Here is an 18943-nt window from a genome sequence, read left to right on the forward strand (position 1 = left end):
TTTGAGAAATGCATGTGGGTGAGGTTATCTGGGGTGTCCTGCCCTTAAAACTCTCTGTTCCCACAGTCAAATCCTTAAGTCTGAAGCCTTAAGAACATAGCTTTGTAAAATTATCTGCTCCAATGATACATTAACTTCATTAATCATTCTTTTTGTTACATAGAATGAACATTGTTTCCAATAAATAATTGTGGGAATAGTGTGGGCTTTCAAGGATCTTCATTCCATATGCAGATATCCAATACACTAAAGAGAAAATTAAGTTGGTGATACAATTCATATCATTTTATTTCCTTCTCATGCCTACAAGCATGCTAAAAATATTATATGTACTAACATAGTTGAAAAATGAATAAGACTACTCCAGGGAAGACTCAGCTGCTACATTGAATAGTGATCTTAAATTTCTGAGAATTTTACGTAACCAAAATATCTTTTAGAAATGAATTTATAACCTCTCTAACTTGACAAAAGGGTATGTATCAAGGTGATATATCACAGCTTATATATTATGCAACTATGAATTGTGTAGTTAGCAGTTATGAATATATGTGGTAGGAGGATTTCCCTGAACATATGTGAGGCTGTATGAGTTCCAGTAACACAGTTTGTTCACCTGTGGGAAACATTTGGCACTGGCTCCAGCATCCCAAAGTGGAACCGTAGCTCCTGGAGGGTGTGAGTCTCCGGGGATTACAACAGTAGCAAAAGCCAATGCTCTTCAGTTTAGGTGAAAGCACTTATCAGCTGCCTTTTTTTCATCCAATAAATATCCCTGAGGGCCTGCTATGTGCATAGTGTGATGCTCTGGGCATTGTTTATGAAGAACACTTACTTTCTGTATATTTTGTAAAGTGTAACCATATCTTTTTCATATACCTTTTCCTATTGAGAGGTTGTCTGATTTTATTTTTCTAATGAATTTCAAAGATTCAGTTTAATTTGCGAAGTAGCATCATTCTTTCTGTCAGTACTGGTGTAGATTTAAACCTTGTCTTTTGTTCAGTCTATATAAAGGAGAGAACTGAGAGGCAAGAATAGAAGGTTTAAGGTGGAGCTAAGACCTCAACTCAGAACTCTGGCTCAAGAATGCAGAAGATAATCTATAAAGTTACTCTTTGCCCTCTCTGTAAGGATTTGTGTGGACTCTTAATGACCCTTTCCCCAAAATCTGGTTTTGTACGTATTCCATACTATATGATATTTAAACTAAGGTACCTTTCTACTATGGAGAAGTGGAAGTCTTAAGTAGAGTTTATTAAAACCACAAGGAAGTTTGGGCAAAACATTGCAAAGCAGGTTAAAGTCAAAACAAAATTAACTCATTCATTAATTTGACAGACTTTTTCTTTTTTTAGATAGGGTCTCATTCCCATTGCCCAGGCTGAAGCACAGTGGTGTGATCTTGGCTCACTGCAGCCTCAACTTCTTAGCTCAGGCGATTCTCCCACCTCAGCTTCCTGAGTCACTGCGGGTGAGGCACCATGCCAAGCTAATTTTTTGTATTTTTAGTGGAGACAAGGTTTCACCATGTTGCCCAGGCTGAATTTGTCAGACATTTTTAAAGTACCTTCTATATGTGTCAGGCTCTATGAAGTGCAGAGGTTAAAATGGTGGAAATGAAATGGTTCCTACATTTGAGAAGCTCACAATTTGGTGGAAGGAACCATATCTCTGCAAGCAGCATATAATAAAGATTTTAAGTGTTGAGTTAGAAATCTGTGTGGGGAAGAGGGCAGGACTCATTGAAAGCAGAGCTCAGTTCTGACTGTGTCAAGTAGAATTAGAGAAGGTCAGGAAAGACAGTAGAGAGAGAAGGCTCTGGAGATGGTTTTTGAAAGAGGGCTAGGTCAGCAGACATGTTTTTCAATTTAACCTGGAAAACACATATTGAGCACCTGCAAAGACATACCATAGTCCCTGCCTTCATTGAATTTACAGTCTAGCAAGAGAGTACGGCATTAAGCCAATGTTGATCTGTGCAGTGAGAGAGAAGGGGAAATAGAGAATGCTAGGGAGCTTAGGGGAAACTGGATGAGCTCTATAAGGCAGGGCTGCATCTGTCATGTTCACTGCACTCTCTCCTGCATCTGGTGCAGTGCCTGGCAAGTGCTAGATACCCAGCAAATGAATGGATGCATGAATGAATAAATGAAACTGATCGAGGGCTAAAAGACAGGGAGAAGAGGTCTGGGATCATCAGACTGCTTACTGTTTCATAGGACTGAAGAGGAGGATTCAAGTTGGGGGAGATGTGAAAAATAAGGATTTGGAAGAAGATGAAGTCCAGATCCAGACGTTAACCATTGAATTCATGGTTCTTAAGCAAGACAGTGCATCAGGGATAACCTGTGGAGCTTTTAAGCAGAAAAAAAGCCAGCCTGTCCCACCCTATTGAAAATTTTGATTCACTAGGGAGAATTGAATGATAGTGATTATGTTTTAATGCTCATCACCAGCTGAGAACCATTGCTTCAGTAGTTTTCAATGTATAGTCTCTGGACCACTAGCAGCAGTGTCTCCTAGGAATTTGTTAGAAATGTCATTTCTAGGTCCCACTTCAGACCTACTGAACTGGAAAGTCTAGGAGTGGAGACCAGCAATCTTTGTTTAACAAGAGTCCCAGGGGATTCTTTTTTCTTTTCTTTTCTCTTTCTTCTTTCTTTCTTTCTCTTTCTGTCTTTTTTTTTTTTTTTTTTTTTTTTTTTTTTTTTTTTTTTTTTTTTTTTTTTTTTTAGTCTTGCTCTGTTGCCCAGGCTGGAATACAGTGGCATGATCTTGGCTCATTGCAAATTCCACCTCTTGGGTTCCAGTGATTCTTGTGCCTCAGTCTGTCAAGTATCTGGGATTACAGGTGCATGCCACCATGCCTGGCTAATTTTTATAGTTTTAGTAGAGATAGGATTTTGTCACATTGCCCAGGCTAGTCTCGAACTCCTGACCTCAAGTGATCCACCCACCTCAACCTTCCAAAGTGCTGGGATTATATAAGAGTGAGCCACTGTGCCCAGCCCCTCCCAGGTGAATCTAATGCTGAAGTCTGAGAAATGCCACTTTGTGCATTAAAGATTTTTTAGGTTGACAGTTAATGCAGCACATGGATACTAGATGGAGACTGAGGCCAGAAAGTATCAGTAAACCTCAGTAACCCACGGGATGAAGAAAGTGAGGGAAAAGGAACCATTCTGATGCCCCAGTTATTGGCTCAAAGAGAAAGAAAACAGGAATATTTGGATTCAAATGACTTTGGTGTCATTTAACACGTAATATTTATTGAGCACCTATTAAGTGCAGGCTGTGTTAGGCACTGGGGACATAGAGGCAGTGGGACACGAAAGGTGATAGGTATATAGAAATCAGGAAAACCTTCCAAAAGAAGTGTCATGGAGGATGGTCCAGGGTCAGAAATGACAACAAGGGTGTTTCTCACAGAGGAGGCAGTGTGTGCAAATAGCCAGAATCGCTACAGGATGCCCAGTATGACTAGAGTGGTAGTTTGCAACAATTATCTACTAGCTGTGTGGAGAATAGATTGTTTAGGCCTAGGCTAGACAGTGCTCAATTAAGAGGCTATTCCAGTCATCCAAACAAGAAATAGGCCCTGTGCTAAGACAACAGTGATAGAAACTGAAAGAAAGAAGCTCCATTGACAAACCTTGGTCACTGGGTAGATGAGATTATTGAGGGAGGAGCTATTTGAGAATGGACCTCCATATTTCAGACTCGTGCACTCTAGGAGAGAGATGTGGCATTCACTGAGGAGGGGAATTCAGAGGAGGAGTAAAAGGGATGAAAAGCAGAGTATTTGAGACATAGTTCTTTCCCTGCTCTCGGAAACATCCATGTAGAAAAGCCCAGGAAGCAGATCTGGAGCTCAGAAGTGTTTTGGGCTTCTCAGCCAACATTAAGGACAGCATGGTAACCACGGGGTAGCAGAAGATGAGACAGCCAAGAATTTACCTTGTGGTAAACTGTGCTCTCCCTGCAAGGTGAACATAGCATTGTCTTTAAGGAATGCTTATTTTTAAAAATATGGGTAAGCAGAACATTTTTATTTTACTTAGAGTATTTCCTGCTGTGATATTCAATAATTATAAAATAAAGAATATGCCATTGAGAATTCCGGGTAATATCTTGATTGACAGGAATTGAGGACGACAGTTGACTATTATTTTCTGTCTCAAAGCTATAGGTAAAACTCCTGATCCTAGATATTAGATTGCATTGAGTCTGCTCAAACTGCTTCCAACTACACAAATAATGTTTTTCTTTAGGGTTAAGTCATGCATTCACTATAGTCTAATTTCCTAAAAGGAGAGAGGACAAGTAGATTAAAAATTAAGAATAGAATTCAAGTTAACTCTCTGCTACTTTGTAGCTATGGAAACTTGATTGGGACATTTAACCTTACCAAATTATAATATCTGTCTATAAAATGTGAATGATTATCCTAGTCTACTTCATGTTTTTTGAAGAAAGGAAATGCAATAATTGATAGGAAAATATCTAAAATACCTAGAATATAATAGATAATATGAAAAACAAGCTATTGAAATGTTTATTGTGCAACTACTGTGTTGCAGCCAGTAGTATGAGATGCTAGCAATGAAAAAGATACATAAGACTTAATCTCCATGGTCTTCAGTGTAGTGAGAGAGAGAGAGAGATACAGACAGACATTTAGATACATCCTTATAAAACAATGGGCAGGGCTGGGCACAGTGGCTTATGCCTGTAATCCCAGCACTTTGAGAGGCCAAGCCAAGAAGATCATTTGAGCCCAGGAGTTCAAGACCAGCCTGGGCAACATAGTAAGACCTCCCCCCCCCACCCTACCAAAAAAGTTTTTAAGTAGCTGGCCATGGTGGTTTGCATCTATAGTCCCAGCTGCCTAGGAGTTTGAGGTGGGAGGATTACTTGAGCCCAGGAGGTTGAGGCTGCAGTGAGCCGTGATCACACCACTGCACTCCATCATTGGAGACAGAGTGAAACCATGTCCCAAAAAATAAATTACTTAATGAAGAATGGGGAAATTTTGAGATATAGAGTGTTGGGGGGTACTGAGAAGGTTACCTAATCCAGCCTAGCTGAAAGGAGTCAGGAAGGCTTCGGGGAGGAGGGAATATCTGAGCTGTCAAAAGATGCATAGGTTTTAGACATTAGAAGAGGTCTGTGCAGTTGAATAAAATGGCTTTTATTCAAAAGTCAGGCAGTAACAAATGCTGGTGAGGATGTGAAGAAAAAGGAACCCTCCTACACTTTTGGTAGGAATCTAAATTAGTATAACCACTATGGAGAGCAGTTTGGAGGTTTCTTAAAAAACTAAAAATAGGGCTACCATACAATCCAGCAATCCCACTGCTGGGCATATACTCCAAAGAGAGGAAATCAGTGTAGTGAAGAAATATCTGCACTCTTATGTTTGTTGCAGCACTGTTCACAACAGCCAAGCTTTGGAAGAAGCTTAAGTGTCCATCAACCAATGAATAGATAAAGAAAATGTAGCACTTATACAGAATAGAGTACTATTCAGCCATGAAAAAGAATGAGCTTCTGTCATAGGCACCAACATGATGGAACTGGAGGTCATTATGTTAAGTGAAATAAGCCAGCCATAGAAAATCAAACATTGCATGGTCTCACTTTATTTGTGACATCTAAAAATCACAACAGTTGAAATCATGGAGACAGAGAAGAGAAGGATGGTTACTTGAGATGGGGAAGGGTAGTAGGGCATCAGAGTGGGGGAGATGTAGATGGTTAATGGGTTAAAACAAAATAGAATGTATAAGACCTAGTACTTGATAGCACAAATTGGCGATAGTCAATAATAACTTAATTGTGCATTATAAAATAGCTAGAAGAGTATAATTAGATTGTAACACAAAGGCTAAATATTGAGGGGATGGAGGCCCAATTTTCCATGATATGATTATTACTCATTGTGCTGCTGTACCAAAATAGCTCATGTACTCCGTAGATATATGTACTTAACTATGTACCCACAAAGATTAAAAATAAAATTTTTAAATACATAAATAAAACAAAAATTAAAAGAGAAATATGTAGAGGGAGGGTGAGGATTTCAGCCATAAGACAGGAACAAGGTAAAACATAGTAAACTTCAGCCATAAGACAGGAACGAGAGAAATATCTATATTTGTTGAGGTTTACTACAAATAATTTGATGCTATTGGAGCAGAAGGGCATGGAGGTGATTTCTGACTCTGCTTCCTGGAATTAGAAGGATTTCAAGAGAGTTTTTAGAGACTTCTGCTCCTGTGGTGAAGTTCCAGAAGATACCTCAGTCTCATCAGCTGTATGCCTGACTTCCTCTGGCTGTGAATGAAATTGGGCAATGTCTACAGATGGAGCTACAGCTGAGGTTTATGCCTTGTATCTGAGATAACAGGAAGAGTTCATCTCTCATCACACAAGGTTTTAGTATAAATTTTTTTCCCAAATAGAAACAGCATATATAGGTTAATCCCAAGAACAACAGGCTGAATAACATGAACTTTAAATTAAAATAGGATTATAGGCTAAAAATTTGGCAGGGAAGATGAGTTCATTTTCTTTTAGGAAAAGAAGTGCCTCTAGATGGGTATGAAAATACATATAAATATAACATTCCCAAAGAGGAGTGAAATTGACAAGTGAAAACAAATGAATCATTATTTAAAATACCACTTGATTAAAGACCAAATTTGTTTCTCTAAATTAATTAAGCAATAAGATATGCCAGATGACTTTAACTACATGAGAAGGGACATAACCACCCTGAATTTCCTGCCATGGGGTGATCTTTATTGTTTTCTGTTGAGCAGCAGGCCAGAATACTCATGCTGTCTCATAGTTCTCTCTCTGTCTCTCTCTCTCTCTCTCTCTCTCTCTCTCTCTCTCTGTCTTTCTTGCATTCTCTCTCTCTCTCTCTTACAAACACACACACCCCCTGACCATTTTGAATTTCTGCCCAGTGGGTATTTTTAGAACACTACTACATGAAGTGTTTTCTTTTTGGTGCACACCAGCCATAAGATGATGTGCTATTCTTGTGTGTGCCAATGTTGATAACAGTCTCACATATAGATTGAGTCACTGGACAACCCAAAGAAATCTTGTTTCCATCCTGCATTTTTACTCCCTTCCCCTGAGCCTTACCTCAGTCTAATAGAAGATCAGTGTTAAATTCAGGCCCCTTTTGCCCCTTTCTTTGTGCTCTGGAACTGTTAAATAGTAAAATAACAATGTAGGCTACAGTCAAAAGGAGCCAAATGTGCCTGGCTACTTCCTGGATAAGTGATATTCTGACCACTATGTAATTATTAAGATAGGTCTTTCTGGACTAAAATAAACAAAAAATTCTTACCAGTAGAAATGTATTCACTTGGGCCATGATATTATATGCCTTTAATATGAAATACATTAAATCGATTGGAGACCTAGACAGTATTCCACTTCAGTGATCTAATGCCATCCATGCCAAAAGCCAATAAAGGGCAAACCAGAGAGGTAGAAGCATGTTTTTGGGAGAAGTATGACTTCAAAGTTAACAGTATAGTCAACTAATAAAGATATATATATATATATATATATATATATACACGCGCACACACACACACTCATGTGTATATATAATCACACACACACACACACACACACTTCATAACAATGATCAATTTTTGTACTGTTTTGGGGAGTTGATGGGGCCCATTGAAAAAAGTAGGAAGTTGCTAACAGGGACAATGAGAAGACACCTAAGACAAATCTAATTTACTTCATTTTAATATACTAAGGTTAATTCTTTTCTTTAAAATGTGTTCCTTGATTCATTCCCCTATCCCCTTCAACCAAGGATTTCAGTCAACTTACAAAAATATTGACAGTAAAATAGAATAAATATTTGACTAAAATAAGTTAGGCAAAAGTCAAGTACTTTTAAGAAAATAAACAAATGTATATCCTATGTATGTCCTCAAGAAGGGCTCTGATTTGACTCTGTGCTATCCACACCCAAAAAATAAAATGGAATCTTAGCTATCAGATAATATATAGTGTCTTATGATTAAAAATAATCTGTATCAGATGAAGCACAACTTTTTATGCTGCTGAGACCTGAGAGGAATTTCTCCTGTAGTTATTTAAGGCAAAACAGGTGTCTGTGATACTACACCCCTACAAGAGAAGTCAAATCCCCAAAGCAGTTTTTTGATGTAGGCTGCAGAAGTGATGTAAAACCACAATTCAGTAAGAACAGTTCTATAAGTAACTAAAATCTTGTAGTCCAAGCATAGCACTCTCTGGGTAGGGTCAGCCTCAATAAAGGATAACTTTTCATACTAATTGTGCTACCAGGCTTTTGTCAGAATTGGGCAACAATTATTTCCAGGTTGTTTATCTATTACCTCTTACAACTTGGAAAACTAGTGAGGCCTAGAGTAGGGTAATCCTTTTATGAAAGGGTGAACTGGCCAACCTACAGCAGTGTGCCATTGGGTTTGGATCCAGTGCCCTCTTTTTGGTTTTTTTTTTTTTTTTTTTTGAGACAGAGTCTCACTCTGTCACCAGGGGCCAGGCTGGAGTGCAGTGGCGCGATCTCGGCTCACTGCAACCTCCACCTCCCGGGTTCAAGCAATTCACCTGCCTCAGCCTCCCAAGGATCCAGTGCCCTCATAACACACAAATGGTAACATAGGGAGGTTTATCTTTTTTTAAAAGTCATCTCTTTGTCTTTTGAAGTACATTTATCCATTTGTTCTTCCAACTACCGATTTTAAAATTCTTCAGAATGTTTTCTGTTTCCTTAGATAGAACTTAGTCCAGCATATTATCTGAAAATTTGTACAAGCCTTTAACTTTCTGATAGTGTAACAGAATCCTCTAACTACACCCAGAAATCTACACTGATATTTCTAATGTTATGGATTGTCTTGTTGGTTAGAATTTTTGATAGATTATCTTGGTGCTTTATGCTTTTTATTTCAATAATAGGTATTTGTAGACAGATGGTCCATGAGAAAGCGGGGCCAGTTATTAACAAGATTGTAGGCTTGATTTTATTTTTCTTAGACATATTCACATGTATGTGGGTATATATAAAAACTGAGGAAATTACTGCTCTAAAGAACTCCATATTCCTTTTTATTTATTAACGGCAAAGGCAGGCTGCTTTTCTCATGAGGAAGTCGCTCATGAATTTTCATTCAAAATAGTAAATTAGTGTCCACACTTTAATATGTTTAGAGTGGAAAGGGATTCTACATGCAACTGTGCATATCAGATTCCATGTCTGGAAAGCTAAATTTTATTCTTTGATGATATTATGATTGGAGATATAACAGGCACCACTGTTATGTCTCCCTTCCGTGCTTATGTGACACATGGAATAGAGGAGGATGGGAAATTCTGATCTATTATTGGTTTTTTACTTCAGTAAAATACTTAAACTACATTTTTGCAAGATTTTGTCACCACTCCTTTGTGTGTCTTTTTTGAAATACAGAGGCAAACTTTCCTAGGCAAATAATGTGAACAGTGAACACTTAGTGAATATTTGGGGAAGAAATCAATATGCTAAAGAAGCTAGGAAAATTGGATCATTTAATAGAACTCCCAGTATAGACAGGTGGTATTTCAGGAACCAGTCTGGTGTTTTTAGATGTCTTAGTGTGAATTAACATTAAACATACAAAAGATGTATTATTAAGAGCCCAAAAATACACACACACACACACACACACACACACACACACACACACACACAATTACTCAGCCTTAGGTAGAAAACCTGTGAGGACTTTTAATGCTACATATTTTTTTCAACTAATAATTGCTCTATTTTGATGATTTCTTAATTTGGTTGTCTGTTTTCATCAAAATTCCTTAGTGAACCAAGTTGAAACCTCATATATTCACACACACCTCCCATTGATTTCACTTGGGTGAAACTTTATCGTTTAAGCAAAGTTTAAGTTGAAATGTTGAGTTAATGATGCTCACTTTAAATACCAAAGGCTGAATGCATTTATGTATTCAAACACTTAGCTAGTCAAACATAACTCCCATCAGGGTTTAGAGGAAAGATTATTTCTTAAACTATGCCGGCCTCACAAGTAATATATTACCATCAAATCTGCAGAAAAATGATACTAAATAAGCTTGTTAGTATTTTATTTATTTATAAAAGCCTTGGAATCTTTTTTAACCTTAAAAAGGTAAAGTAAAGTGGTGGGCAAGATGTTGTGAAATGCTTAGAGCAATTACCCATAGTAGTTAAACCCAAACTTAGAAATAAACACTAAAGACAAATTTTGCACATCTATTTCTCCACAGTCTTGTCTGTTTAGATGCTTAAACTATAAAACCAGTACATATATAATTCTATATTTGTCTAAGAAAAACTGACTTCAAATTAGAAGACTTTTTCTCCCTATAACATGATTAAGCTACCTACAACAGAATGTCCAGCTCTTTTATTGTGAACCAATTTAAGATCAAGTGTATGGCAATTTAAATAAAAAGTATCAAAAAGAATACATTTTGGTTAAGTGTTTGCTTTATAACACTTTCATAGAGTATATGTGAGTTTGCTTTATAACACTTTCATAGAAAATATAACATATTTAGAGTATTAAAATGGTATACTTACAGGCCTTTTAAACATATTTAGAGTATTAAAATGGTATACTTACAAGGCCTTTTAAAATCTACATTACAAATGAGAGTGAATGTATTGACATAAACCCAAGCATAATTACAAAGAAAATTTTATGAGAAAAGTTCCTCCAAAAGGAACTCATAGTTCTATTCCTATAAGATTATAAGCTACTTGCCACAATTTTAATCACCTCTCTCCCTTCGAAACAGAGAGGTGAGAGCAGTTGTCACTAAAAAGTCAAGAGAAGATCCTGGTTCTGAATTCAGCTGATAAAAATCAGCATATTCTCCAAGGGAATATAGAACTGTTAACTAGTTCTGCCCTACCCTTGATAAATTCATTTGTTTATGGTCTTTTCTGTTTTCCTGTAGAGTAGCTGGAATTTTTCCTGGAGCACATTGTAACTTTTATAAAATCACTCAAAAACACACCTTTGCAGGTAATATAAACATAAGAAAGTGAACTATTTCCTTACTTAAGAAGTTCCCTGTAATAATGGGCACATTCAATTGTAATCATTTCAGGACCTACAAAGAAATTTGGTAATTTATTTCTGATTTGCCAGTTTTTTCATTTCTTTTGAGACATAGTCTCGCTCTGTTGCCCAGGCAGTGCAGTGGCATGATCCCAGCTCACTGCAAGCTCTGGCTCCTGGGTTCAAGCAATTCGCCTGCCACAGCCTCCCAAGTAGCTGGATCTACAGGCATGTGCCACCACGCATGGCTAATTTGGTATTTTTAGTAGGGACTGGGTTTTGCCGTGTTGGCCAGACTAGTCTCAAATTCCTGACCTCAGGTGATCTATCCAGCTGGGCCTCCCAAATTGCTGAGATTACAGGTGTTAACCACTGTGCCTGGCTGTGATTTGCCACTGTTATATGTTTGATATCACTAAATGTGGAAAAATCTCAGGTCTTTTCCAACTTGTGGATTAACATATGGCCAAGAATCTGAAATCAGGCACAAATGCTTTTAAGAAAAACGTTTTTGTCATCTGTTTTGAGACTTTGTAAGAATTTGTTGTTTAGGACATTGGTGTTCATCGTGTACCAAGGAAACTAAATGTGGTACCAAAGTATTTACTGTATTTAACAAATCAAATATCAAATCTGAATATTCTCAGCTAGGTTGAAAACAAATTAGACTGGATAAAGGATGAATATCTGTATTAGGTTTATTTGCTACTTACAGGTCTCCAGTATAGACTGTTTGAGAAAAAGTCTTAAGTGCATCTAACTAGAAAAAATGACTGGTTCTAAGGCCCATCATAAGGAGAATAATAGAAGGAAACAGTTCAATAGATATAAATGCATGCAGTGAAAAAATTTCCATGGTTCAGAGCATTTCATTATTTTCTATATTTTTTAATTTATTTGAAAACTGTTCATTAATAATTCTCATGTTCATACACCTCCTTTATTTAGCTTTCACCATAGAAAAGAGGAGGAGGTGAAAGAAAGGGGAAGGCAATTAACAATGATTTAACACCTACTACATATAATCATTTTAAGTAAGTGCATTTACCATTTTAGTATAGTAAAAACAAAATCTCACCTAAAGAATGAGTAAAGCAGCCTGTTCATGTTGCAGTGGTTGTATTGGCATTTGGTGAGGAGATACTATTATGTCTGACACATTCTGCTTTTCTGAAGTCATTCTTGCCCCACTGAACGTTTTTGGTTTCTTTATCTACATTCATTTATCGTCATTCATTAGGGACTATGCTGGACACTGAGAATGCAAAGATAATAAATTTATGTCTTGCCCTTGAATTTCTTAGTCGTAATCAAAACTTCTTTTTCTGTTATACACAGGTATGAAAAAGAAACAAGCTTCTTTTCTCTTGCTGATTCATCATTTTTATGAGGCACCCTACACTCACACTTTTCTAGAAAAGCAAGGAAGAAACTTGCTTTAAGATCAGAGTTTAGGCCTTCACACACATTATAGCCTCCCTAATAAATTAACATTCTCTTTAGGAAATACTCTCTTGGAATCGATGCTCAGTTTTTTAGATTTTCAATTTGTCTCCATTCTTTTCTCCAAGATAACATCTGAGCATGTTCAGATTCACATGATCTTGTAATTCTGGGGTGTAGTGGAGTCCCCTGGCTTAACACAGTGATTAGGTACAGGCTGGGTGGGCTTATTGAAATGGGTTTTGTCAAGGGTTTTATGACGTTTCTGCCCACAGAGGGCTGTAGCTGGTCTAGCTTGTGTTGTTACCTCTTGGCTTGGTCAGGTTCTGGTGATATTTCTTGTTTACGAAGCCTCAACTCAGCCCTCACTGACCCTGCCAACTCCCTGTGGTCTGACTTCACAGGCCCACCTGGCTCTCCTTTTGTTGGGGAGGGGCGTCGTTGTGCCTTTGTTGTCATGGCAATGCCTCTGTCAGGTTCATCAGCTGAACTCTCAGCAACCCTGGAGTCTCTTATTGGGAGAATGAGAGAACAACAGAGCAAAGAAAGTTCTAACCAAAGATCTCTCTCTGTCCACAACATCCCCTCTCCAGGTTGTTGTGGGAACACTGTATGAGGCAATTTCCTGGCAGAGTTCCGACCAGAGAATGGAGTGGACATCCTTGTGCTTTGGGCTTTCTTCTCAACCTGTCTCACATACCTTCTGTCTAGGTCTTAGGCCAAGACAGAAGAGAACACACATCTGAACACCTGCTCCTCCTGCCTTATTCTTTCTTATTCTCCAAATCCTCTGACGTGGAAAGAGTGAGCTTTCTCTTCCTTTCCCCTTTGCTTTAACAATCCCTTGAATCATACTCTTCTAATTTTGTGTGAGGCATTCTACCTTTTGTTTCTTTATGGTTAAAATATGGGAGGGTGCAAGGAAAGGGAAATAGTGACCGTAATTCAGGAAGTATTTCTAAATGGTTACACCTATCACATAAGCAAATGTTTATTAGTTATTCCTTATTAGTCAGAGTCAATGGTTTATTTTTTATTTATCCCTTTATTTATTTTATTTGTCCCTTTTACAATGGTTCGATTTTGTTTTGTTTTAGTATTTTGAAATGGGATACTAGTTCAGATTTCACATATATTCTGGAAGCCCTTGCTACTCAAAGTGTGGTCCATGGACCAGCAGTGTTGCCAACACTTGTCACAAATGCAGAATCTCAAGCCCTACCCTAGAGCAGTTACTGAATCAATACCTTCATTTTAACAAGATAATCAGTTGCAGTATATGCACATTTTAGTTTCAGAAACACTGCTCTAGGCCACCATACCTTTACTAGAGGTTATAACTACATCAGCTATACCCATCATTGGCATTCAGTAAACATTTATTAATAAACTTCACATGTTAGTCACTGTTGATTCTTGCCCTTGGGTGCTTATAGTTCTAATCAAGGATCTTTATGGTAAAGTAATTAAAATAAAATAGACAATCCTCTATTCCCACTTACCCCCATCACTAGGCACACCTTACATTTTTTTGACAGATCTATTAAGATTAAATTATAAGTTATTAAATGTAGATTTTCATTTTCATGAAAAGCAGTCATTTAATATATAGAGACAGGAACAGGTAGTAATAAAATACTCAATTGAAAAATTTAGATTCATACCTGAGGCTGCTGCCTCATTAGTACTGATAGGGTTTTGCTCAGTTACAATTTGACAAGACTGTAGGATTTCTTTTAGTTGGGATGATTTTGGGGGTAAAGGACAAAGTCATAGTTTTTCATTCTGTACTTTCATTTGCAGATCACAGTGTTTTAGAAGAATCTGGGCTTTACTTATTCACCAGGCTTTCAATAGAGAATCACATTAATCCTTTTAAGCTCCTTATTCTAATGATTTATTTTGTTGAAAACCATAGTGATCCTCCTTTGAATTTTAATGATTGCTGGCTATTCAAAGATTCATTGTTTTGACTTCCTGTCCTTACCTTTGTTTCCTACATGTCTGTGGGGAACACCTGTCTAATACTGGATCTGCCACTGGTTCTCACTGGCTTACCAGAGTCACTCAAGCCTATCTCTGAGTGTTAAGCTGAAATGCTAACTACTCATCCATAACAATAAATGTAGGATATATGTTTGCAGAGATAGGCAGATAGACAGCAGAGGGACAGATAAGTGATTGAGTGATTTCCCAGTGAATATAATATGTTAGATCCGATAGTATATATCAACATATTTGGATCTGACAGTGATCATTATAGAGAAATTAGTTAAATTGATATTCTTAATCATAAACCTGTTAGGATGTGATATCTATGGAAAATCTAGTAGAGGGGAAAAGGGTTAAAATTTTGAGGGTGCTGTTCTTACCCTAAATTCTGGACCATGTAACCTTCTGCAGGTCACTGACTCTGTTAGTCTATTAAATGGCAGTGCTCTTTTTTAAGGATGCAGTGGTGATAATTTTGTTCAAGTGCTGCAAATCCTCAGAAAGGGTTAGAAAATGGAAATAGCCATAACATGTCTCGGCTATGAGCATTGGAATTGCATATTATGTTTTCACAATCTAAGAGGTGGCTGTTTTGCAGGTTTGAGTTTCTATTTTGCCCACTGTGTAACAACATAGAAATTTTCTCTTCTCTTTTTATAGATATCACTAGGAACATCATGGGTTTTCAAGAATATATTATTCTAATATGAGATTTTAACAACTACACTGTATTTATGCATACTGCATTTTGTGCCTTATCTTCAGGCTTCTGGACTTTGATTCAGAATATCAGGAGCTCTGGGATTGGCTGATTGACATGGAGTCCCTTGTGATGGACAGCCACGACCTGATGATGTCAGAGGAGCAGCAGCAGCATCTTTACAAGGTTAGAGCTACCCTTCCTGCCTTTACCTTGCTGTGGAAGATCTGATTAGCCTGACAAGTCTCTCTCTCTCTCAGGATATCTTTTCGTTCATTTTATGTATCATGGTGTCTATTAGAATTCCCTTCCCTGTCCCCAAACTCATTTCCATCCCTTATGTGCTGACAGGCTGGACCAACATCATAATTGCAAGAAAGTTCCCTTTATCACATTCTATTTGCTGTAATTCTATAGAAGGACAAAGATTTATCTTCAAGATGAATAGCAATAAATGAAACTGCATTAATAAATAGACTGAAACAAAATGAGGGATAAATGGACTAGTAACATTTAACAAAACATGGTATGATTGGAGTACTCAGGTGGATTCTATCTACCCTTCAGATTTTCCCAGAGAAAAAAGAAATTTGCCTTTGGTTTGGCTTGCTGCTGCCAAAGTACAGGGCTCATCCAATTTAATGTTTATTAGTGATACATAGAGCAGACGTTGTCATGTTAAGTCGATACATTTCTGTGTGATTTAAGAAAACTGGCTTGAAACTCACCTATTGATTGCAGGCAATCCATCTAATAACTATCTATTTTGTTTTCCATGTCTGCTAATTCACCCTTAACCTACTGTATTTTACCAATTCTACTTAAACAGTCTTAGCAGTTCTTATAAAGCAATCATGTGATTTTGACTTAAAACAAAAATGGTTGTAGGATTCACAGTGCCTGAAAAAGCTGTCAGGGGGAGGGAAGAGGGACTTTCCACTGAAATATCAGACTGCAGTAAATCATCCTCATTTAGGCAATTTTTATTGGAGTAATTCTGACAGTTGTCATCCTTGAATTGCTTTGAGCATATGGCATATTTCAAAGAGCAGATTGTGAATCATAAAAAATAAAATTAATAACTAACCACAGAATCAGCAACAGTATAATGACAAGAAACAACTACCCTCTAGTTTTTTTTAAGTTTCTTGTATAATAAGAAGTACATTCAAGGTCAAATAAAAGTTGTCTTCTTTCTTCTTCAATGTTATCATTTTAAATTACTGTTCTTTAATAAATTATTTAACGTTTACCTCCCTTTAAGAGAGATATTCATACTTTTCAAGGGTCTGGTTGACTTTAATTAGTGTCCCCTAGGAATCATCTCAGTTAGGAGAAGATATAAGCTCCCCAGGGACCCAGCAAATGGGGACATTTTATTCTCTAAAGAATTCAGTCCAACATTAATTGAGCTTGTTGACTGTTAGCTGTTTCCTGTATGGATAGCTGTCCACATTAACAACAAAGCTATCTAATATATCTTCTGGCATAACATATTGTTACAGAACAATCTCAACCTAATGTAACTAAAACTAGACGACTTCACATTTGACATCATGATCAGGAATTAGGTATGAAGACATGCCTATAAATCTATATTAACTTAGTGATAGAAAAATATTTTATTCTTAAGACTGAAGTATTAAAAGTTGAGCCAAATAGGAAAAATATGAAAGGTTACCTAACCCTAAGCCATTATCTCGGACTTTATTGCACTCATGATGCCAAATAGCATTTCTTTTCTTCTTGATGCATTTTGTGTTTTGCATATAAGCCACTATTTTTTCAGAAACAGTGCTATTCTTTGTCAAAATCACATTCATATAATTTACATCACAATTAATAGGAAATCATTGAACAAAAATGCAGTCTTCTTTTTCTCGCAGTTTCTTTGTAAGTGCTTTGCCTGAAAATTCCCATTCTGGCATATCGAAGGCCATTATTCCACCCACTCAGAACTTCTGGGTTATAGTATTTTTCCAAACATTTTCTGTACTGTGATTTTTCATTTGTGACTCATGTCCTGTCACCATTCTTCTGCTTTTAGGTACTTAACATAGCTCTGCTCTTTAGACCAGCACTAACTTTGCATTTGGCTTATAAGCAAAATTAAAGATTGAGTTAGAAACGAGTAGAAAATGCTACAGTCTATAGGGTCTTTATGTGTGCCCCCAAGAGGCTTGGAAACCTCCAGAATAATCCTGAGGATATTGACTGAGGAGTCATGTAGAACTTCAGGTGGCTCCTAAATTAGAAAAACTGACAAGAAAAATTAATTTCAGGTCTTCCAAGACTCCTCAGGGATTTCCAGATTAGGTCAACATTTTCAATATCCTATTCCTCTGTTCTAATCTGCTTTTCTAGGAATCAGCTGAACCGATGACTTGCAAAAGGGGCATTTATGGTCTCTTAATCATAGAGACCTCTGAAGGAGTAAAGCTTTTCAACTGGGTGCCCAGGCCTTGCTAGCTTTTAAATACGATTTGAGACTACCTTATTTATCTCTAATCTTTGTGTTTGTTGACCCCAAAAGATACCAGTGCTTTATCAACATTTTTTTATTAAGGGCACTGTTGACATTTAGAGCAAAACAATTTTTTGTTAGTTTATGGACGTTTTACATTACAGAATATTTACTCTTCATGTTCCCTAGTATTGTGACAAGTCAACAAGACCTCCCAACCTACTTTACAGCATTTCCAATTCCATCAACCTATCTATACCATCTCCACTCCTTAAAATATTTGTATAACACCAAGGAAAATGCCTTAAACTTGTATTGTATACATTATTGAGCAAACACCTTATATAGTTGATATTGAACTAACAGTTGTGAGTTTAAAAATCAAGGATGTAAATGAAGCTCATCATCCCTGGTATTAAGGAAAAGGACGAGGTACGAGCTGAAACTTTTAAGGGAGCTCTTCAGCTGAGTGGTGGTAAAAAAAAAAATCCTAGGAATCTATACTGCAGGACTGAATCTTTATTCCTTCTATTAGAGCATTTAAAACCTTTGTTGTCCCCTCTCTGGGTGGCTATTTCATCACTCAACTCTTTTCCTGGAGTAGTTATGCCCAAACCCTGACTCATGCACTTACAAAGTCCTAGGTTGATCCCCAAGGTTTCATTTAGAAAGTCAGGTTACATAAAATCTAGTAAGATGCTAGTCAGTGAGAGTGAAGCTTATTTAGCCTTTTCAACATTAGATATTACCTTCCTGGCTTTATCCTGGTCTCCACTAGAAAATCACCTAGCCTTACCTCCTAAATATGAAACTACAGATTGTATGAAACACAGAAACCCTAGACTATTCACTCAGCACATATCCTGAGTAGAGCATCTGTTGTGATATTTAGACTACTCAAAGCCAGCAAAATACACAAAGAACTTATAAAGACAAATAATTGGATTTAATGGGCAAAGATGACATTAGCATAATATGACACAATGCAGAAACCTTAATACTGCAGTGGTCTATAAAGTGGACTTTAAATCATTTCTTTTTATTTTTATATTGTTAGAAATGTAAGACAATTTTTTGAGATAATTTTAAACTGCAGTCTCAACAGCAATCTAATTCCTATTAAAAACTATTCCCTTAAATATCCGTTCTTCTTTGTTTTGAGACAGCGAGTTATACTGCCAAAGAGTTCCCTTCTCCCTTATCTGTCCTCTG

The 18943-nt window shown here is 37.1% G+C and overlaps 1 protein-coding gene across 1 annotated transcript in view; it reads left to right on the plus strand.

The window, feature by feature from the left end:
- AKAP6 (A-kinase anchoring protein 6) overlaps positions 1-18943 on the plus strand; it is a gene marked incomplete at its 5' end in the record, with an annotated part of 309960 nt that overhangs the window by 155791 nt on the left and 135226 nt on the right. The window contains one exon of the mRNA XM_037737882.1: positions 15333-15453. Coding sequence (XP_037593810.1) covers positions 15333-15453 — 121 coding nt within the window. The remainder of the gene's footprint in view (positions 1-15332; positions 15454-18943) is intronic.

The sequence above is a fragment of the Cebus imitator genome, unplaced genomic scaffold (genome assembly GCF_001604975.1).
Source record: "Cebus imitator isolate Cc_AM_T3 unplaced genomic scaffold, Cebus_imitator-1.0 Scaffold44, whole genome shotgun sequence".
NCBI lineage: Eukaryota > Metazoa > Chordata > Mammalia > Primates > Cebidae > Cebus > Cebus imitator.